The following is a 24,150-nucleotide window of genomic DNA, read 5'->3' as shown; positions in this document are numbered from 1 at the left end:
GAAGACATTTGGCCTTAGGGTCATAGTAAAGATATCTATCTACATCTATATCTATATAATATTTAAAGATTTTATTTATTTATTTGACAGAGAGACACAGCAAGAGAGAACATAAGCGGGGGGAATGGGAGAGGGAGAAGCAGACTTCCCGCCAAGCAGGGAGACTGATGTGGGGCTCGATCCCAGGACCCTCGTATCATGACCTGAGCCAAAGGCAGACACTTAACTGAGCCACCCAGCAGCCCCACAAAGTAAATATATTTTTAAAAATAATTTATACCAGTAGTTTTTGCTGCCAGGAAATAAGGTAGAGTGATCAATAAAAGACTTTCAAGATAAAGGATAAAATTCTTTGGGGGAAGTGGATGGAAATCTGAGTTCAGGTAGAAAAAGGAATGATGTGAAATTTCTGATTATTAAAGAGCTTGTTCATGTATTTTTTAAATGGGTGATGTCATGTACCAAATTGTTATGGGATCTCAATTTCACTGGATATATTTGAAAGAATGATGTAATCATTTTATGTTTAAATGTCAATATTTGCAGTATGTGGGAAATTCCATCCTTTGCAACAATTTAAGTCATGATAGAAAGTTTTTATGACTTAAAATCTTAAAAATGTGTAAGAAGGAGTACATTGTTTTTAAAACTTCTTTTAAGAATAACTGCCCCAGAGTATATGTACAAAATTGTTTTCAAATTTACTAGATATTATCAAATTGCTCCCTAGAAGAGTTGTTTAGACTTAGACAGGGTGTGAGGACTCTTTCTGCACAGTACCACCAAAATTGGGGTTTGTCAGGCTTTTTAATGTTTTCCAATCTGAATGTGAAATAATCTGTCTTTGCTCCTCGGTTCTCTCCTTGCTTCGCCCTCAGCACATCTTGCTAATAATTCTTTAAGTCTCATCTTAAATATCATTTCCATGCAGAAGCCTGCTCTCTCCACCCTGTTTTAGTTGCTCCTCTCCCCGCCCAGGACTTGTTCTCTAACTCTATGGGTTATACCCTTCACTATACTTACCGTGGCCTGACATCATAATCTCTTTGCCTATTTTTATTTTAGATTAGTTTTTTTGGTCTGTCACTCCTACTAAAATGTAAGCTCCACGAGGCAAAGTCCCCGTCCAAGTAATTGTATGTGTAGCAGCAGGGTACCTGGCACATGATAGTCAATAAATACTGCTGAATGAATAAATGTTGTGGGCTTGAGTAATGAAATCATATTAACTCTACTCTTCCTTTACAAGACCTCCAATAATCCATTGGGAACACAGTCCTTGGCTTGTTTTCTTCCTCTTGGCCATGCTCCTTAATTTTGTTTGGGACGAACTTTTCTATGTTTATCCCCACAAATGCTTTTGCAGTGAACCATGTTGAGCATGTAGAAATGACAATATGGAAATATAGGTTAAGGGCTCCCCAACTGTGCTGTCTTGGAAAAGTTACCATTCTGTACCTTGGGGACTTAATCCTCATGTGCCCCCATTTTCTCATCTGTAAAATAGGAATAAGTGAATCTATTCAGTAAGATGTTGTGATGAATGAATGAAATAACACTGGTAAGGATTCCTTAATATAGATCGTGAAACACAGTAAGTACTCAGTCAATGTTAGTTCTTTTTCCTTGCCAGCTATCATGAAATTGGAGAATGTTAAGTGTCTACCATATTCAGTATCATCCTAAGAAATTCAAGTGTTATAACATCTAATCATAACTTAAATAACAGGTAGACTAATAGTACTATAAGAATTTCACATATACGTTGGCTAATAATAAATAATAGAAATAAAATAATAAAATAAATAATAGAAAATAATAAAAATGGAATTTCACATATAGAGCTTTTCAAATAACAAGAGAAATCATTATCTTTGCAAACTGAGAAAGCAGTTTTAATAAAGCTGGCAGTAAAATATGACAGAATTTCTACAGTATATATATCTTTAAAAAAATCTTTCCTTCAGGGGCACCTGGGTGGCTCAGTGGGTTAGGTCTCTGCCTTCAGCTCAGGTCATGATCTCAGGGTCCTGGGATCAGGTCCCGCATTGGGCTCTCTGCCCCACAGGGAGCCTGCTTCCTTCTCCCTCTCTCTCTCTCTGCTTGCCTCTCTGCCCACTTGTGATCTCTCTCTGTCAAATAAATAAAATCTTTAAGAAAAAAAAAAAGAAAAAAATCTTTCCTTCAGAAATAACTGATAATTGACCCAATAATTCTAAAAGTAGACCTGACTTTCCAGTTGTCTTTTCTGTTAAGTTTGATGACTAAATAAAAAAAAGAGCCAATTACAATTTTTATAATGATTTCCTGGCTTCCAAACCCAAGTGCTATGGATCCAGGCACTATTCCAGTCAAGATTTTATAAATTCCTCCCTTTCTCTTAACAGTGCTCAGAGAAATAACTTCTAACAAGCATGGCAGTAACAGTATGCTTGATTCAGCATATCCTCTATTGTCATTTTGAGACCACCTGATGTGTCATTTGACTCTACCTTCCTTGGTGGAAGTCACACATTTGGTACTGAGCATTTTAACCAAACTGTGAACATTTTAGACATCAGACCAACTGGTGATGTTAGGAACTGGAGACTTCCTGCAGCAAAACCACATAGTTGTGTAACTTCAACTCCATTACCAAAGGCACTGGAATGCATTAAAAATTGCTAAAATGTTGTCCCTTTTTGAAAACATTAATTGAATGTCCCTTTATATTGAGATGGCAAATAAAATGCAGAATGACCATAAGGTATATTTTGATACATTTAGTAGCATAGTAGAGTCTGTTAAATTTAGTTAAAGTTACTGTGGAAAAATAAAGGACTAGTTGAAAGAGGCTTCAAGAATTTAGTCAATTAATGTTAACAAATGTTAAGGGGTGCCTGGGTGGCTCAGGTGGTTAAGCAGCTGCCTTCGGCTTGCATCATGATTCCAGAGTGCTGGGATCAAGCCCCACATACTCCTTCTCTGTCAAATAAATAAAATCTTTAAAAAGTGTTAAAAATTATCATTTAAAAAACGATATGCCAGATAACTGGCTCAGATGAGGTTCCAGTGGTATCTCAAACTTTCAAGAATTCTTTTCCTCATTTAGTAATAAATTTTTAAAAATCCCTCATGGGCTTAATTCATATTGGCTCAAATACATCAAAAGATGACTGTCTACTAAAAATATTTAAAGAATTTTGAAAGTACATATAAAGAAACCAAATGGCTTTAAGAAGTTCAGCCATATGGGATAAGTAGTGACCTTCATTGTTGGAGTTAAAAAATGTGAATCCTAATTGTAAAAATGGCTAAGACCGTATAATACAGAGGAAAGAAATGAATTAGAAATCAGAAGGTCAACTGTATTCATCTATTCAAAAAATATATTCTCTATGGTGTGTCTGGCACAATGCTTGGCAGTAGACAGAGTGCAGAATAAACAGTCACAGGGCTGCTTTGGTCAGGATTATAGTACACAGAGAAAATTTGACAAGACCCTAGGAAAACAACTGGGAAGTGTTATAAGGAAGGAACAGCAGGCAATGAGAAGAAATGGGATGGGTGGTGGGCAAGAAGGGGAACAAGAAATGAATTCTGACTGCAAATATGATCAAATATTTTCTTAAAGTGAAAACCCTTTAAAGTAAACTTATGTGACTCAACTGCCATACTTATTTTAACTCAATTTAAAATATTTGAAATCTGGGAACAATTATTACTGAAAACTTTTTACTTCAATAATAAAACTCTGAATAGACTTCAAGTTTTAAAATACAATTCAATGGTATGGTATCTGGTACAGTTGCCAAAGCATAACCAAAGATAATAAAAATTCCATCATGATTTAGAAAAGCCAACTGAAAGTCTCATTTTTTTCTTTTTTAGGATCTACATTATAAGTGAGATCACATGATATCTGTCTTTCTCTGACCTATTTCACTTAGCATAATGTCCTTCAAATACATTTACAAATGGCAAAATTTCATTCTTTTTTAAGGCTGAATTACACACACACACACTTTATGCATTCATCCATTGATGGACACTTAGGTTGCATGTGTGTCTTGGTTACTACAAATAATCATCAATGAACACGGGGATGCATTTACCTTTTCTAGTTAGTGTTTCCTTTTCCTTCAGTTAAGTACCTGGAAGTAGAATTGCTGAATCATAGGGTAGTTCTATTTTTATTTTTTTGAGAAGCCTCCATATTGTTTTCCATAGTGGTTGCACCACTTTACATTCCTACCAACAGTGCACAAGAGATCACTTTTCTCCACATCCTTGCCAACACTTGCTATTTCTTTTTTTCATAATAGCCATTCTGACTGGTGTGAAAAGATAGCTCATTGTGGCTTTAATGTGCACTTTCTTGATGATTAGTGATGTTGAACATATTTTCATGTATCTACTGGCAATCTCTAGGTCTTTTTGGAAAAACGTCTATTCAGATCTTCTGGCTATTTTTTAATTAAAATTTTTTTCCTGCCTAAATTTTAATGGGATTTTTTTGGGAGAGCTCACTATTGAGTTGTGGGAGTTCTGTATACATTTTGGTTATTAAGCCCTGATCAGATATATGGTTTGCAAATATTTTCTCCCATGCCTAAGTTGCTTTTTCATTTTGTTGTTTTCTTTGCTGTGCAGAAGCTTGTGTAATATAGTCCCATCATATGTTCTTTGCTTTTGTTTCTTATGCTTTTGGTGTCATACCCAAAAAAGCCATCGCTAAAACCAATGTCAAGGAGCTTACTGCCTGTGTTTTCTTTTAGAAGATTTATGGTTTCAACATTTGTTGTTTCTTGCCTTGTCAATTCTTGCCATTCTAACTGGTGTAAGGTGGTACCTCAAAAGATGTGGTCCATATATACAATATAATATTACTCAGTCATCAAAGGATAAATACCCGACTTTTGCATCAGCATGGATGGGACTGGAGGAGATTATGCTTAGTGAAATAAATCAAGCAGAGAAAGTCAATTATGTAGTTTCACTTATTTGTGGAACATAAGGAATAGCATGGAGGTCATTAGGAGAAAAAGGGAAAAATGAAGGGGGAGGGAATCGGAGTGGGGACTAGGGTGAAAGGGATGGGTGAGCTTGGTGATGGGAATTAAGGAGGGCATGTATTGCTTGGAGCACTGGGTGTTATACACAAACAGTGAATCTTGGAACGCTACATCAAAAACTAATGATGGGGGCACCTGGGTGGCTCAGTGGGTTAAGCCTCTGCCCTCAGCTCAGGTCATGGTCTCAGGGTCCTGGGATCAAGCCCCACATTGGGCTCGCACCTTAGCAGGGAGCCTGCTTCCCCCTCTCTCTCTGCCTGCTGCTCTGCCTACTTGTGATTTCTCTCTCTGTGTCAAATAAATAAATAAAATCTTAAAAAAAACACAAAAAACTGATGATGTACTGTATGGTGACTTACATAATTAAAAAAAAAAAGAAGTTTTATGGTTTCAGGTCTTACATTCAAGTTTTTATCCATTTTGAGTTGATTTTTTGCTTTTAGTATAAGATGGTGGTTAAACTTCATTCTTTTGCGTCTGGTTGTCCCATTTTCCCCGTGCCATTTATTGAAGAGACTGTCCTTCCCCAGTGTATATCTTGGTTCTTTTGTCATAAACTAACTGACCACATATGCATGGGTTTATTTCTGGGCTATCTGTTGTGATCCACTGAGCTATGTGTCTGTTTTTAAGTCAGTAACAAACTATTTTGACTACTGTAGCTTTGTAGTATAGTTTGAAATCAGGGAACATGATGCTTCCTTGGTTAAATTTATTCCTGGGTATTTTATTCCTTTTGATGCAATTGGAAAATTAATACTGGTATTAGGTAAGCTATTTAACAATCTCATCTTTTTATATTTCATAAATGTGATATTTTAATGGATATTATGTTTATTATAATGAGTATGTCCAGTTACAAGTATTGTTAAGGATTGAGATAGCTCTCAGATAATGACTAAGAATTTTTATATGGAAAACAAGATGTTCTTACAACCAGACTTGACCAAGAACTTTTACTTCCATAGTAGAGGATTTCTGGGAAAGAGAGGGTGGAAAGAGGGTAAAAATATTTTAAAGGTAAGAGCAAATATTTGCTCTTTTATTTTTTCTTTGTACTAAGACAAAATTGATACTATGAGACATTGTGGAATAGTAAACCATCTATACTTGCTTTACATATAGGTCATTCAAATGTGTACAACAACCTTACAGATAAGTGGTATTATCCCTAATTTATAGATAAGGAAAATGAGACACAGAGATATTAAATAGCTGGACTAAGGTCACAGTTTGTATACCACAGAACACTATCCTGCTCTTAAAAACTGAACTCTGAATGACTTTTCTACACATGGGCAATTTTTTAGCTCAAATAAAGGCTGTTCTCACAATACCAACACTGATAGTGTTAAAGCTTAGAAAGAGAAAATGACTAGTTGCCTAGCAATTTACCAAGGAAATATATAGCCAGGAGGCCTTACTTTGCCTAGCATCATTTCCAGGTTATATGCTATCATGACAGTATGACTTAGGAATACCCAATAAAGATTTGAAATTTATGACATATTGTATTATAAGAGTGCAACAAGATTGAAAACCTTAGTATGGTGTTTACTGGATCTATTTTTAAAATATTTCCAATGCCATAAGTGTCTCTTTGTAAGAGTTTTCATAGGGAAAACTACCACCATTTTAAGAACAAGCTAGTGAGTAAAATTTCAAACTCATAAAACAAACTAAAAGAAATTTTTACTTTCACTATACAAAGAATTTTTGCTCTACCTAAAGGACTGAATGAAGAATTCCAAAGGGTAGACATTTCCTCTTATAATGAAAGTATCAGTCACAAAAAAACTGGCGTTACTGAGAAAGGCACTGGTCTTAATATTTGAGAGGAATTTCTGGTCTCAAACTTTATTGCTCTCCTTTTATACTATGTGGTAGAAAGCAAGTCACTTAAGTCTTCTGAATTCTATTTGGTTTTCTTATCTCTAAAATGAAGGGGCTGTGTTAGAAGATCTTTAACCCTATAGATCAGTCCTGTTAAATAGAAATTATTAATAGCCACATATGTAGTTTAAAATTTTCCAATAGCAATGGTTAAAAAGGAAGAGGAGGGGCGCCTGGGTGGCTTGGTCAGTTAAGCATCTGCCTTCATCTCAAGTCGTGATCCCAGAGTCCTGGGATTGAGCCCCATGTTGGGCTCCCTGCTCAGCAGGGGAATCTGCTTCTCCCTTTCCCTCTCTGCCTCTGCTCGGGTGCTCTCTCTCTTGCTCAGTCTATCCCTCAAATAAATAAATAAAATCTTAAAAAAAAAAAAAGAGGAAACAGCTGGAATTTAAAAAAAAAATTTTTTTTATTTATTTGACAGAGAGAGGGAGATCACAAGTAGGCAGAGAGGCAGGCAGAGAGAGAAGGGGAAGCAGGCTCCCTGCTGAGCAGAGAGCCCGACATGGGACTCGATCCCAGGACCCTGAGATCATGACCTGAGCCAAAGGCAGAGGCTTAACCCACTGAGCCACTCAGGTGCCCCAAACAGCTGGAATTTTTAACAATATATTTTATCTAACCCAATATATATAAAATGTCAGTTCAATAATTAATATAAAATTATTAATGAGATATTTTAGGTTCTTTTTTCATTTTAAATCTTTGAGATCCAGTGTGTATTTTATACTTAGAGCACATTTCAATTCAGACTACCCACATCATCAAATGCTCAGTAGCCACATGTGTACAGTTATAGATGTCAATGGCCAATATAGTCTGTTCTCCAATAATTCATGTGAAATATTTCAGGATTATTCCACCATAAGAACAAGGCAAACCAGCAGAAATCAGGCTTAATAAAAGTAATTGTCCACACGGTGTGGTTTAATGGCAGCACTGTGAAGGTCCCCATCTAGAGAAGCCCCCAAATTCATCTTTGATGGGTATTTCCCTTTTTCAGTGTTTTATAATATACATTATAGGAGATAACACATTGACAAATTAAGCCCTTAATACAAAGTGAAAATCATTTTAAAAACATATGGGCTGTAAATAGTAAATTAAAGGGTCCTTAACATATGATGGGTATGTGTTTGGGTTTATCCTATTATTTGCATCACTACAATTGTACATGACACAGGGGGAGTAGGGATGAAACCTATGAATGGTAGATAGCTAAGAAAAAAAATTACCCATTTATGATTCAGGCTTATATTCTTACCATCTAAGTAAAATGGAAAAAAATCCAGAATCCAGATAATCACATGTGAGGTGAAGACACACGAAAAGAAGGACTGTCCCTCTGACCTGAATGTCCATTAATGGCAGCCATGGCCACAGTGATGTCGGGAAGGAACTAACACCAGCAGTCGCTGTTGGATTATGCACCTAGGCTCCTCTAAGAAGTCTTAACAAACACTGTAAGAGTTACTAAAAGAAGCACAGTTAGGCAAGCCAATTTAAAACAACCTGTCCTAAATGGCAAATGAAATTCAAACCTTGAGCAGCACCTTGAGAAATGGTAAGACTGGGCATGGAGCTTGCTGAAGGCAGAAACCTGGACTGTCTGTAATTTGTGTGCTCTTATCATCCAGTTTCCACTTTGAGATTCAGAGGAAGATTCTGCAGTAATCATATCTGCACGATGGATACGTGGGAAAGCTGTGCCAGCCTCTTGTTAAGGGGAACGAGGAAAGGCAACCAGAGTGTCGCCAAAGCTATGTTAGCCGTGCCTTTTTACTGTCAGGCGGATGAAGGCTATGCAGTTAGGAAGTGTTTATTCCTTCCCACGGGTGAGCCAGAAAGGACCACTTTGACATAAACCAAGAATTAGCATCTCACTCAGTTTATTCTTTTTTCTCTAGTTTATAAGATCTAAAGACCCTATTATATTTTTAAAAGAATTTATTTATTTATTTGACACAGAGAGAGACATCAAGAGAGGGAACAGTGGGAGAGGAAGAAACAGGCTTCCCACTGAGCAGGGAGCCCAACGTGGGGTTCGATGCCAGGACCCTGGGATCATGACCTGAGCCAAAGGCAGATGCTTAACTGACTGAGCCACCCAGGTGCCCCTCACTCAGTTTATTATTGTAAGTAAACCTCAATTTTAGACTTACAAAATTGTGCATGTATATGTGCTGGGGGAGACTCCCTGAGTTTTTGAGTTCGGAGGGAAAGAAGGGTTTTGGGGGGTTATAGAATGGACATTACTGTGCCTGGGACAAGCAATGTCAATTCAGGAAATCGTGGAAGTAGAATTGTAACCTAGGTCAGTCTGGCTCCAGAGCCAGAACTTTTTTTTCTAGATGAAAAGGATTTTATCTATGAACCATAAGGTGGTGAGGAATCCCATTACAGAAAAGACAGCAACGCTTTTTACTAAGTCTTCCTTTCTCTAGGCTCGTAAGGTTAGCTCCAGCCTCCTACTTGCATATTCATGATAGGTTTGAATTCAAATGTATGGCTCAATAAAATGTTAGATGATATTAAATACCACAAGTATAGGCAGTGCACTTGATCTTCTTTCATTTACTTTCAATGTATTAAAACAAGAATCATAGTCTCCACTGCCAGTCTCTGCAGTGGCTGATTAAAAGAAATAGGGGTTTACATAAAGATCTAGAAGCAATCAGAAGAAAAGTATGCTAAGTTCTAAAGATCTTTCACTTTAAAATTAGGTTTACCATTCCTAACAGGAGAATTTGCCAGTCTTTAATAATCATTTTAGTCCTAGAACCACCCAAGGAGCAACTGATTGGGCCAAGAAAGAAGTTCATCTTGGCAGTGAATCTTGAGAACAGACAAGTGTGGGCCCTGAGAGAGACATCTGCATGCCAAAGCAATTGGCCTTTCACAAACTTTGTAGTCAAGTGCTCAACTTTAAAAACAGGGGGCTTAAAATGGCATTCTGTGTTTTTCTTAAAGTGGCAAGAAGACTTCAGTTTCTGCAAAGTAGATTCACATAAAAATTTTTTAAATATGTGCATCCAGACTGCTGTTTGAAGGGCTGTCTGCATGTCATGGACCATCTTAAACAGAATCATATATAAGAAATGGGAGAGTCTCTACCTGGCAGGTTATGGCCCATGGTGTTTCTCTTCACTGTCATAGGATGGAGTATTTGTTTTCTGCTTTCTTTTTTAAAGATTTATTTATTTGACAGAGAGAGTGCAAACAGGGGGAGCAGCAGGCAAAAGGAAAGGGATAAGGAGGCTCCCTGATCAGCAGAGAGCCTGATGTTGGGGCTCGATCCCAGGACCCTAGGGTCATGACCTGAGCCAAAAGCATATGCCTAACTGACTGAGCCACCCAGGGGCCCTAAGGTTTTTTAACTATTCCCCACAGTATGAAAGCTCTGGGAAGTCATGGACCATGTCTATCTTGTTCATAATTATACTCTCTTTCCATTCCTGAGAAGCATGCCTGGCATACAACAGGTGCTTAGGAAATATTTGTTGAAATATTTGGTGGAAAAAAGAATTTTCTCAGGAGGGACTAAAAGAAAATGGACCTCCAGCAACCAAGATTTCTGAAGGATATGTATTGAGTAAGAGATGTACTCTTTTGTCCCCCCTTGGATAATAACTCTCTTTGGATAGTGAACTTTTTTCTCAGTGAAACAGTCACACAACAGCAGTCCAAAAAAAATAAAAAGGCAACTTCCTTTACCTTGTTATAGCCTACTCAACACCACCAAGGAAATGCCCACAAGTTATCAGAAAATATAATACAATTTTTAAAAACCTGAATAAATTTTTCATCACAGTAAAAAGCTTTAAATGTCTTAAGTTCTTTAAGTTCTGGTAATGCCAAATCAAGTTTTTTTTTTTTTTTTTTTTTTTAAAGATTTTATTTATTTAAGACAGAGAGAGAGAGAGCAGGAGAGATGAGCAGGGGGGAGGGGCAGAAGCAGGCTCCCTGCTGAGCAGGGAGTGAAATGCTGGGCTTAATCCCAGGATTCTGGGATCACGACCTGAGCTGAAGACAGGCACTTAATCGACTGAGCCACCCAGGCACTTCCTTGTCACTGATTTTTTTTTTTTAAGATTTTATTTTATTTATTTGACAGACAGAGATCACAGGTAGGCAGAGAGGCAGGCAGAGAGAGGAAGGGAAGCAGGCTCCCTGCTGAGCAGAGAGCCTGATGTGGGGCTCGATCCCAGGACCCTGGGATCATGACCTGAGCCGAAGGCAGAGGCTTTAACCCACTGAGCCACCCAGGCGCCCCCAAATCAAGTTTTAAACCAAGTTTAAACTAAGTCTCGGTGATGCTTACTGAAATGAGTTAAGGTCCACCTTTTAGATTGCGCTATTTCCAATGGCAACAACAAAATGAAAATGGCAACAAAAAACATTACATGCAGCAATTTCTAGTTTACAAAGTGTTTCCACATCCATAAACTCTTTTGCTTTAAATAACATTCCTGAGAAGAAGGCAGAGAGCTGGGGGGGAAGGAGAGAAAGTGTGTTACCCTCATTTTACAGAGGCAGAACTGGAGTGTGTACAGCTAAGTCACTCAGTATCATGCAAGTAGGAAGGTAATAATTGGGAATTTCAAGTGTGAAATAAGGACAGACAGAAACACAGCTGAAGGTATTTAAAAGACGACTGGTTTATAAAACAAACTTTTGTTTAGTTGGCTGTCCTTGCTTACCTAACAGAGACACTGTACAGAAATTACATTCTTTACTGTAAAGTATCATTATCCAGACTTGTCATCATTATTTTTACATAGGGCAGTGGAGAAAAGTGTATGCCTTCCTGTATCAGATGATAGGATTTTAAATTAGCTCTTTTATTCATTTATAATACAAGCTGACGGGAACTATTATGGAGGACAGATAGGACTGGGAATAAAGCATAGGAGCCTAGGTCTCTTTATAGCCAACTAAAATTTGGTTGGATACAAAGAGATATGTATCTCATTCTTCTTCAAACTAGAATAGAATGAAGCTGGAATGTTCCAGATGGGAATATTTCCCAATTCTTTCTTTGACATTATCTTTTCTAAGATGTTCGCCTGCCAGCTTTCTCAGTGATTCAGTGAATCTATGTGAAAACAAGCTTTTGTATGAAATAACACCGAAATAAGATTAGGTCACATTTGCAGTTTGTACCTGGTAGAATTTCGTGCATTCTTTAGTGAGACCACATCTTGAGAGTCACTTTAGTGTCTCCAAGTATCCATTAGCTTTAAATAGTACTGTTTATTCTGATTAATCCACTTCCTTTTGTGGGGGAGGAGGCAAGAATGTAAAAGAGACAAGGTAATTTAAAAACATAAAGTGTTAGAGTGTTACATGTTTAATGTCTGCCTCTGTTCCCCATTCTCAGCCCTGCCACAGGAATGCTGAGACACAACTAAAAGGCTTTTAAAAAGTTCTCAGCAGTTGCCTAGCCTTCAGATTTGACAAGAGAAAATGAGTCTGTTAGGTGACCCTTGGGCTCCTCAGGGCAGAGAGTTGCCCCCAAGTCCTGAGCAGCAGGCCACTGATGCCAGAAGACTGCCACCTCAGGCAGTGACAGGCTAGAGCTCCTCCTGGTTTTAAGTATTACTCTGGAAGGTCCGTGAAGAATGCTGCCAATTGCTAGGGTTTGTTTTTTTTTGTTCTTGTTTTTGTTTTTTCTTTCCATACCCCATTAGGAACCCTCCTTGATGATATCTAAAATTAGTGGTTTTTAGCTGTTGTAAGGACCCTTTGAGAAATTAATAAAAGAACTGGATGCTTTTCCCAGGATAATGCTCCTGATGTAGCCACTGTCAATAATCATGAGGGTAACAACAATAAACGCTACTATTGATTGAGGGCATACATCGTATGCAATGACTTGAGCTAAGTGGCTTTCAAGGACAGATGGATCCTCTGAATCATCCCTCCTGCCTTCCAATACTCCAACTCACCATACTTTTCTCCACCATGTCTCTTAAGATCATTCTCAGTAATGCCAACCTAGGATGCACATTATAATCACATGGGAAGCTCTTCAAAATAGAAATTCCCCAAGAAATCACACACAAAGATCTCGATTTAATGGGTCTGGGGTAGAGTTAGCATTAATATTCTTTGAAAGCTCCTCAGAATATGTGCAGACAGGGTTGTAAACCATGAACAAATAACCCACCCAACACTCCAGCCTTTCAGCTCCATGTACCCCCCACCTCCAATCCTCCTGTTCGAGCCACAACTGCTATGTACTTCCATAGTCATCTTGAACCTTGAGATTAATAATAAAAATCCTAAGTCCAGAATTCTGTTTCCTGTATGACAGATAATGACCGCCATCCTCTAACACTCTACCTCTCATACTCTATAAGTTGCACTCTGGTAATTCAAGTGACTCCACAAAAATGGCAAATCCATTTTTTCAACGTCCAGAACATTCTCATGTCTCTTCCTTCTCCATCCAGCTTGGATTGTGTGTTTGATCACTTAACTAGCTCACTGCATACACCTTCAAGTCCATTGTCATGTTTGTTCATACCTGGTTTTCATTTAGTAAAATCTCAACCCCAGTTAAACCCAGTTTTATAACAACTGCAAATTGGCATGCACTTCGGCAGCTAGATGTGGACTGGAGGAAAGCACAGAATCATGCTGACTAGCTTCATTTTAAATTTATGGCTCAAAATCTCTAGAGACCATCTTCAACTTCCCACCAAAAATCTAACAACCTACTGTACTATATACTCTCCTACAATCACCATTAACCTGGAGGAACTGTCTTGAAGGCCAAACCATTCATTTGTGTACTGCATCACTTCTCAAGAACTCTATTCTCCAAACTACCCTTTCTTTCTCATTAGGACTTCTCACTTCTCTACTAGATCACTTATATCAGCATCCAATATGGTACAACATCTATGAAAAGAAACTTAGTATTCATTTCTCCCCCCATTGCTCTGTTCTGCCAAAATCTCCCCATTTTCCCCACCCCTGGCAACCACCAGTCTATTCTTTGTTTCTATGAGTTCAGTTTTTTTAGATTCCACATATAAGATCATACCTTATTTATCATTTTCTGACTTACTTCATTTAATATTAATGCCCTCAAGTTTTATCCATGTTGCCGCACGTGGCAGGATTTCCTTCTATTTTATGGCTGAGTAATAATCCTTGTATCTACTGATCTGTATATAGATAGAGCTAACGACTGATGTATACAGCTATACAGTCAACTAATATAGACAGGTAGATATATAGATAGATCTATTGACATATCTACTGATACACATTTCATATCTAGATTGATCTATCTAGAATATAAACTCATAAGAAAGGATCGTGGTTGTCTTGTTCATGCCTATATTGCTAGAAGTTCAAAAATGTGTTATATCAGTGGATTAATGAATGACCAGAAATCACGAAGATTAAAAATAAAAAGGCAAACAAAAAGGCAGGATTATAATATAATGTCATATAAAAAGTAACAGCAAAATATTTTTAAAAGTATGGAGAAGCTATTTTGTTGAGAAAAGACAGAACCCATAATGAAATTTAAAAGTCACAAATACTGTTACATCAAAAAATAGGGCCAACATATACAAAAGAAAACAAAAAGAGAAATACAGATAGATACAGAATTACAAAGGATGATGAGTGCCTGATATACTTCTAATAATCTCTAGTAGATTAGGTAGATAAGACATAAATAAGAACAAATTATTTGAATAATTCACCTCTTTGATGTGTATGTGTGTATTATGCACAAAAAAACCTTTTTACTCAACAAAGTATTTTCCCAGTAAACATTAGTCAAAATAATAATCACTAAAAAGTGCTTACGAGACGATTCCATGGTGGGGGGGAGGGGGAGGGGGAGCTTTTGACAAACTTTCTTCCCCAAAAGCTATTAGAAAATAATTCATGGAACGGAGATAAAAATTTGGACTAGAAAAAATTTTTCTGATCTATATGAATTTATAAGTAAGTATCTGGAAACCGTAACTAAGACTGATCTACTGTTTTTGTAAATGTCCTATTTATCTAACCCTTCTAAGTAATACAGTCTCAAATGTCCTATTTATCTAACCCTTCTAAGTAATACAGTCTCAAACAGGCAAGTAAATTGCAGGTAAGCTTAAGTCTGAATGAGTGAACAGAAAAATGGAAGAATGTGCTTTCTGAAGGCACTAGTGCAGTATGGGGTTCTACAGCCCCACAGGTTAAATAATGATACATTTTCTGCATAAAAACTTTGATTTCAGGATGCTGTGTGCAACTCTATGTGCTTTGCCTTGAGAAATGAAAGGAAAATAGTGAAGGAAACATTTATTGAGCAAATACGCGTTGTTCTGATATATAATTGCATTTAATAATCAGTGCCTAAAAGTGTGACTGTTTTCATTCACAACAAACATTTTCTGAATACCTTCACTATGCTGGGCATTGTTACAAGCGCTGAGAAGGACATATAATAAAATTAGGTGAAATATATTGTATCATAGTAGGTGGTGATAGGTACTATGGAGAAAAGTAAAGCTGAAAGGAGGTATGGAGCACAGGCAGTTACAATTCGATTAGAAGATAACTGAATGAACACTTGCAGGAGATGTGGGAGGGGTAATCCAGGCCAGGACAAGGCTGAGGCAGGAGTTTGAACAACCGGAGGCAGTGAGGCTGGAAGGAAATGGTAGGAAAAGAAGCCATGCAGAGACCAGAGGTATGGTCAAAGCCTTTTTGGCTTGTAGTTGAAAGCCATGTGCCTTAAGTTTGAAAAGAATGACTATTTCCTTTATGTAGCTGAGAACAGACCGCTGAGCTTAACAAGGATGGAAGGAGGGAGTTAAGAAGCTACTACAATAATTCAGATAGGAGATAATGTTTGCTTGAACCAAGGTCGCAGTGAAGGGGGCAAGAAGTGATGGATTTTGGATGTATCTGAAGGTAGAGCCAATCGAATTTGCTGGTAGATTGGTATAGGTACAAGAGAGAGCAGGAGTCGGCAGAGCTCCAGAGATTTAGCCTGAGCGACCAGAAGGATAATGTCTCTTTATTTGCATTTTATACAGAAGGTAGCTAGTTATTATTCCAAAGCTCAGAATCTTTCTACAATGTCCCTTTACTTGAGGAAAAAGGCAACTGAAATTATGTGCATAGAGCATCCTCCATATGGATTACAGACTTTTCGTTTTACCAATGAAGGCTGGGAAGACTTTTTCCCCCTCAATAATTGGTAATATCTCCCTGAATCATGAGATTTATTGTTCAATGTCATGGGGAAGCCTGAAAATGTAAAAAGGATGGAAAGAAGTTAGGAAATTTATGGATGACAGAATTATATGAGGTTATCTAGGGGTTTTAGGGATACCTGGCTAGATCTCCACATTCTTGAGGCTGATGGCATGATAAATTACCCATAGAACCTCCTTAGGAACCAGTATTTGACAGAATGAGATGGGGAACAGACTTTGCTGAGATTAGATATGAGAATACTATTTTGCCCTGGCTTCTTTATTTCAAATGTTTTAAATAGAAACTTGAAAAAGTAGCCACTAGTATTCTAGCTACTTTTCAGTGACTAAAAATATTTTTAAAGCAGATACACAGAGTTGTGTTTAGGACATGTTGCCAAATATAAGCTCTCCAATTAGTTTTTCATAGTATAAAGGTTAATAGGCTCCAAGATATATATTTGTTTAATTTCTTCAAGCTTTCTGTTTATAGTCTCATTTGACATGGTATGAAGGTGCCCCAGCAATGCAAGCTGATTCTGCTGTTGTTGCGATAAAATATAATTCTTGTCTACTATTCTTATTGGAAATATTACATGGGATATCTAGAATTAATCTTCTTCTATCCTGCTATCTTTGTCTGTTTGTATCAACATGCCACAGTGTGGCAATTCCCAAGAGTTAGTGCTCTTAAATCTGGCCCCCTCCTGACATCTTGATTTCCGTGAAAGGAACTTCCCCTTTCTTCCCAGGCATCTTGACCCAGCTTCTTCCTGTCCTTCACCTCTACGTTGGGACAGTTGCCAATATCAAGAAATACTAACTCTGCTGTATGCCTCATGTATCTAACAACTTCCTTTTTCCCTCCCAATGCTAACAGCGCAAAGATGACTCTGGTCTTAATTCTGGCAACATCCCTGAGTGCATCTCGTGTCCTTTAGTCTGGCCCACTGCACTTCATCTGGCATGCGGGGCCTGCTTCATTTTAAAGCCCAGCACTGGCCATATCACTCTAACAAAACCGTAGAGTTGCTTCAGTTGGACAGCTGAACTAAATATAGATGTTTCTTTCTCCCTTTAAGGTCCTCCCTGCCCAGTGTGGCCCCAAGCTACCTCTCCAGTCTGAACTCCTACCACTTCCTTCACAAGGTCCCTGCAACTCGAGCAAAACCAATCACTCTTCCCTGAACCTGCCTCTGTTTTAGCAGCTTGGTGCTTCTGCTCACACAAAAACGTTCCCTCTTGTCTATCCAACTTTCCCTTTTGTCTACCAACAAATTGACCAGTCCTTCAGTCCTATCTCCAATGCAGCTTCAAAGAAGCTTCTGATGCCCAGATAAGGGTGATCCCCACCTCCACTGAACACCCTACCCCTGTGCTTTGTTTGTACAACACTAACTGCAGTCTGCAGGCCTGACCACCTTTCTTATCATCCACACTTTATATTAAGTTCCTAGAAGGTAACAAGTGGGCTTTGCTCATCTCTGAATCCCCATGGTGGTAGGATGGTACAAATTCAAGTTCAAGAATTATCAGTGACGAGAAGTGTTAAAAAGTAGACATTTTAAAAGAAGCTGTTTTAAACTTCTCATTAAAAGCCATGAATATCTCCCTTTCACTTAATAATAGGATAGCCACAGATAGAACAGTATCTTCCTGGTCTCTTCAGTATTCTTTCTACTATTCTTTATAAATAGAACTTACATTATAGTGATTAAAAGTCCCTTGTAAAATGGTGTCACAAAGCCCTATCTGGAGAGAGAGGATCAGTACTAATCTATTCCTTACTGGCTATTTAGTGAGTAAGGGGGAATATGAGATGATAGGTTGGGATTAGAGACAGAAGGGAAATGGAGTTTTCAAGAGAGAAAAAAAGTTACAAAAGAAAAACCTGTTTCACAAAATGCAGTCTGTGGAAAATCTTTCAGCTGAATGTCAAGATTAAGAAAAATCAGTAAAACCTTTGAAACCAGAACTACACGAAAGGGTTTTTAGGCTTGATGGCAAAATACAATGCTATGGCTTCACAAAATAAAGTCTTTCTCCAGTAAACGCAAAAGCAATTCTTCAATATTCAAGGAACCTCCGTGGCCTCAAAATATGCGCAGCACAAAGTGCTTATTACACAGATAGGGACCGTCAAGATTCAAAGGGCCAGCATTTTTCAAAAGGACTTTTACCAAGGCTGTAATTAGTTTTTCTGGCAAAAACTGCATACACGTCTAATTGCACACACAATTGACTAATTGTATCTTCAAAATAAAGGGTAAAGGGTTAATTGTATCCACATCTGTCCACAAAGAAAGAGGTTGTCCTTTGAAAATATGACACTGCACTTAGATGAAAATTTGCATTAAACAACCGTCCCTATTACTACTAATAATTATAATAATACCACATGCTTACAAATTAATACCTTTCATCATGATCCTGAAAACACTTTACAAACATTAATTAATCTCACAATACTTCTATGAGGTATGAAAAGGCGATTATCTCAACAGTGTCAATGAGGAAATATAGGAAAGTTAGGTAATTGTCAAAAAGCCACAAAAGGAACTGGAGCTCCTGGACCCTGGCACTGAATATAGGCCCAGGTCACCAGGGAGGTTCTATGGGGAGTCTGGTTCAGATAATCAGTAAAAATGAGGCTAAAACCAATGCAGAACTAAGTAATCAAGTTTCAGAATGGTGAAAACGGACCTGTGATTTAGAGACTACTTTGACTTCTTTTACTAAGAAGAACACAGAAAGCATCAAGAATGGAGCTAACAAAAGGCATCCATATCAGTAAGGTGAGGTTAAACTTACCACTACTTCCAGATGAGATGATACCTATACATAGAAAACCCTAAAACTCCACCCAAAAACTGTTAGAAATAATGAATGAGTTTAGTAAAGTTGCAGGATACAAAATTAATACACAGAAATCAGCTGCATTTTCTATGCTAATAACGAAGTAGCAGAAAGAAAAATTAAAACAATTCCATTTATAGTTGCACCAAAACAATAAACTACCTAGGAGTAACTTAACCAAGGAGGTGAAAGACCTATACTCTGAAAACTATGAAACACTGATTAAAGAAACTGAAGATGACACCAACAAATGGAAAAAAAATCCCATGCCCATGCAGTGGAAGAATTAATACTGTTAAATTATAGAAGAACTAATATTGTTAAAATGTCCAAAGCAAAATCCAGAGTCAATGCAATCCCTATCAAAACACCAACAGCATTTTTCATAACCAGGACAAAGAATCCTAAAATTTGTATGGAACCACCGACAACCTCAAATAGTCAAAGCAATCTTGAAAAAGAAGAACCAGGCTGGAGGCATCTCCATCTTAGATTTCAAGTAATACTACAAGGCTGTAGTAATCAAAGCAGTATGATACTGGCATAAAAACAGACACATAGGTCAATAGAACAGAATAGAGAACCCAGAAATAAACCCACACTTAGATGACCAATTAATCTAGGACAAAGAAGGCAAGAATATACAATGGGGAAAAGATAGTCTCTTCAGTAAATGATGCTGGGGAAACTGGACCACTTTTTTATACCATATGCAAAAATAAACCCAGAGTGTATTAAAGACCTACAAGTAACACCTGAAACCATAAAACTCCTTGAAGAAAACATAGGCAGTAATTTCTTTGACATCGACTATAGTAATATTTTTCTAGCTATGTAACCTTAGGCAAGGGAACCAAAAGCAAAAATAAACTATTGGGAGAGTATCAAAAAGCTTTTGCACAGTGAAGGAAACCATCAATAAAACAAAGAGATAACCTACTGAAGGGGAGAAGATATTTGCAAAAGATCTATCCAATAAGGGATTAATAACCAAAATATATAAAGAACTTCTACAACTCAATACCAAAAAAATACTCTGATTTAAAAAATGGGAAGGGGAGCACCTGGCTGGGTCAATTAGTAGAGCACAGTACTCTTGATCTTAGGGTCATGAGTTCAAGCCACACATTAGGCTTAGAGATTACTTTAAAAAAAAAAAAATTGGGCGCCTGGGTAGCTCAGTGGGTTAAGCCGCTGCCTTAGGCTCAGGTCATGATCCCAGGGTCCTGGGATCGAGTCCCGCATCGGGCTCTCTGCTCAGCAGGGAGCCTGCTTCCCTTCCTCTCTCTCTGCCTCTCTGCCTACTTGTGATCTCTGTCAAATAAATGAATAAAATCTTTAAAAAATAAAAATAAAAATAAAAAAATAAATTGGGTGGAGGACTTGAATAGACATTTTTCCAAAGAAGACACACAGATGAACCAGAGACACATGAAAAGATACAATATTACTAATCATCAGGGAAATGCAAACCAAAACCACAATGAGATTATGACCTTATACCTAGCAGAATAGTTATAATAAAAAAAGATAAGAAATAGGGTGCCTGGGTGGTTCAGTCAGTTAAGCACCCAACTCTTGATTTCAGCTCAGGCCATGATTTCAGGGTTTTGAGATCGAGTCCCACACTGGACTCCATGCTCAGTAGGGAGTATGCTTCTCTCCCTCTGACCCTTTCCTCACTTGTGTCCGTTCTCCCTCTCTCTAAAATAAATAAATATAAAAAAAAAAGAAAAAAGAAGAAGTGTTGGCAAGGATGTGGAGAAAGATGAACTGTTGATGGGAAAGTAAATCAGTGCAGCCATTATGGAAAACAGCATGGGGGTTCCTCAAAAAATTAAAAATGGAAATACCATATAATCCAGTAAGTCCAGTACTGGGTATTTACACAATGAAAACAAAAACACTCATTTGAAACGATATATGCACCTCTATGTTTATTTCAACATTATTTACAACAGTCAAGATAGGGAAGCAGTCCAAGCATCCAATGATCGATGAATGGATAAAGATGTGGTATCTATGTACAATGGAATATTACTCAGCCATAAAACAGAATGAGCCCTTGCCATATACGCCAACAGACAGACCTAGAGGGTATTATGCTACGAGAAAGAACTCAGAGAAAGACAAATACTGCTTAATTGTACTTATATGTGGAATCTGAAAAACAAAAGAAAAAGCAGAAACAGGTCCAAAAACACAGAGAACAAAGTGACGGTTGCCAGAGGGAGGGAGAAATACTCATTCCACAACTAGAAGCCTGTAAGTCACAAGGTACGGCATAGGAAAAGTAGTGAACTGTAGGCAGTAGTGCTATCAAGTGACAGACGGTGGCTGCGCTGGTGGTGAGCATGGTGAAACATACAAACTGAATCTTAATAATAACTTAGTAATCACTACACTGTCCCCCTGAAACTAATGTAATGTGTCAACCGTGCTTCAATTTAAAAAAATGGAATGAACAAGTAGAACTTTCTGTTCCTTGGTTTGATTTTATGACCAAATGGGACAGATAATAAAAGGGCATATAGAATCACAGAATGCATCTCCAATGAATGGAACTTTCAAAAATATGTAAGAGAAATTTTTGCAAGAGATGGTCTGGCTGTAGGAGCTTCAGAGGACATGCTGGACATAAAGACATGCGATGAGGGACTAAAACAGTCAAAGTAATGTTACCTTACTTCTAACCGTTGTGAATTTACACCCGATCACTCATCAGGAGCACCCAATTTACACTAGCCTGGAATATCTAACTTAATACAAATATAAACTTAATACAAATAAACTTCCTTATAAATGCTTATCATTAGTATTTCCGTAACCTTCATATTTTCTTTAAGAAATGAGAGAGCTAGGAAATGAGAGAGGAGGGCTGAGTTTTAACCATATACTATACATTTTAAGAACTGGTTTACTTTCTACAATTAAAATCCTCTTGTAGCCACCTCAGAAAATTGATGAGAAATTCTCTATGCAGATACATATAAAGATGTAGAGATATAAATATCCTCCGATTCATCTCACTTATCTGGTGAAGACACAGTGCTGGAGGACACAAAGATGAGCAAGACACAGTTCCTGCTTTCCCAGACATATGGTCTGTGGATTTATTTATATTTACTCGGGCCCTAGTATATCTCTTCCTACAAAGGTTTTGAGGCAATATCCGACAGAGGAATAAAGAAAACACCAAAATAGATAGGGACAAGGAAAAGAGAAAACATGCTAAAAGGAAGACTCGGTATGACTTATTTTTCTATTTCAAAATTGGTCCAAAATTACCAGGCACCCAGAGCAAAAGAAAAAAAAAAAAGATATGTGAGTTAGAAAGAAAGGAAGGAAGGGTGAGAGAGAAAGAGACAGAGAGGTAGGATAAAAGAGGAGAAAAGGACACTAGCCCATATAACTAAATACTTAAAAATGCCTTATAGAGGTAAAGATCAATATAGTGTGGGAGTGCCTAAAACAAGAGACCTGACTTCCGATAGGGGAAGCAGGGAAAACAAGTTATATCCTGGACAGGGCTTGAAGGTCAGGGCTGAGGTCCAAAGCAGCTGCTGCAGAAAGGGCATCCCACCCAATGCCCAGCAAGCAAAGAGAGCCGTGCAAGCAGAAGGCATGTCTGGGAACTGGAATTAAGAGTCTAGCTTCGAGTGTGAGATAGAACACAGTCCCAGAGGGGCCCAGCAACAGCCGCAGGGCCCACAGGCAAATGCCGGGCTGAGCTTTGTCCATTTCTCTTAAGTAACAGGTGACGCTAGATCTTTGACAGTGGCGGGTGTGTGTGTGTGGAGATGGGTGGGTGGTGGGGAGAGGCAAGAATACAACCTTTTTCTTTCTTTTTCCTTTTTTTTCCCTTAAGTACAAAATTCTGACACCATGTCAAGAATAGGCCAGAAAGGCAAAAGTCAAGAGGAAGAAAGATCTCAGGAGTCTCTGTAATAAATCAGATGAGGGATGATAAGGGTCTGCTCTCTGGTCCTCGCATGGGAGAGGTAAAGGAGAGGACAAACAAGAGACTCTCTGACAGGACTTAGTGAATAATTAAATGTGAGTAAAAGGATGAGTCGTCCAGGACTTGAGCCCTTAAATCCTGCCTGACCAAGGACATCCAGGAGACTGCCTCTTTTTCTTACGTTTTATCAGGATTAGTGTCAACCAAATTAACATATCCCTTTATGTCACAAATATTTTTTGTCACTGAAAAGTATACAGAATTGATTTTCAAAATGATAACAGGTTATTAAATGTATCCTTCTTTAAAATAAAAATGGAATGTGCTACTTCAGCCAGCCCCATTATGTGAGACTGAAAGCACCGTAGTATATTTCTAGTTCAGACTTCAGCATTTGTCCTTTTCTGTTCATTTACATTTATAAAAAGTAAAATGAGCTTTTTTTTTTTCCCCAGAGATTTAAATGATGTGGCACTCACTGAGTATATTTGTATGCCCCTCCTACGTCGCCAGGGATAATGCAAAACTATGATCAATGCAGATGTTTAAAAATTACTTGAATGAATAAATTTAAGATTTGAAGTCAAATAGAAATCACCTATTCCCTAATCCTGTAGCCACTTTTTTTTTTTATAATTTTTTTTTTTCAGCATAACAGTATTCATTATTTTTGCACCACACCCAGTGCTCCATGCAATCCGTGCCCTCTACAATACCCACCACCTGGTGCCCCCAACCTCCCACCCCCCACCCCTTCAAAATTCTCAGATCGTTTTTCAGAGTCCATAGTCTCTCATGGTTCACCTCCCCTTCCAATTTCCCTCAACTCCCTTCTCCTCTCCATCTCCCCTTGTCCTCCATGCTATTTGTTATGCTCCACAAATAAGTGAAACCATATGATAATTGACTCTCTCTGCTTGACTTATTTCACTCAGCATAATCTCTTCCAGTCCCATCCATGTTGCTGTAGCCACTTTTTTACTGATAGTATTAGACTACCTGTTAAAGGCAGGTATGTAAAATGATGGCTGCTGTTCATTATGTGACAATCGAAAAATTTCATCAGCAAAAATTATTTCCTAAATAGTCTACCCTTATCACCAAAATTATTGTTATGAAAAATTGCTAGCTGCTATATCCAAAGCCAAGTCCTCATTAGTGCTAGTGCTAA

General features: G+C 37.9%; 1 protein-coding gene across 2 annotated transcripts in view; it reads right to left on the bottom strand.

The window, feature by feature from the left end:
- UMAD1 (UBAP1-MVB12-associated (UMA) domain containing 1) overlaps nucleotides 1–24,150 on the bottom strand; it is a 221,059-nt gene that overhangs the window by 27,077 nt on the left and 169,832 nt on the right. The window contains exon 4 of one of the 2 annotated variants that reach the window (XM_047694837.1): nucleotides 280–1,496. The exons of the other annotated variant lie outside the window; for it this stretch is intronic. Coding sequence (XP_047550793.1) covers nucleotides 1,221–1,496 — 276 coding nt within the window. The 3' untranslated portion in view covers nucleotides 280–1,220. Of the gene's footprint in view, nucleotides 1–279; nucleotides 1,497–24,150 lie in introns of those variants that run through there. 2 annotated transcript variants of the gene reach the window in all.

This window comes from Lutra lutra, chromosome 11 (assembly GCF_902655055.1).
Source record: "Lutra lutra chromosome 11, mLutLut1.2, whole genome shotgun sequence".
In the NCBI taxonomy this organism is placed as follows: Eukaryota; Metazoa; Chordata; class Mammalia; order Carnivora; family Mustelidae; genus Lutra; species Lutra lutra.
Note: the sequence above shows the minus strand (reverse complement) of the source record. Positions and strands in the feature narration are given on the sequence as shown.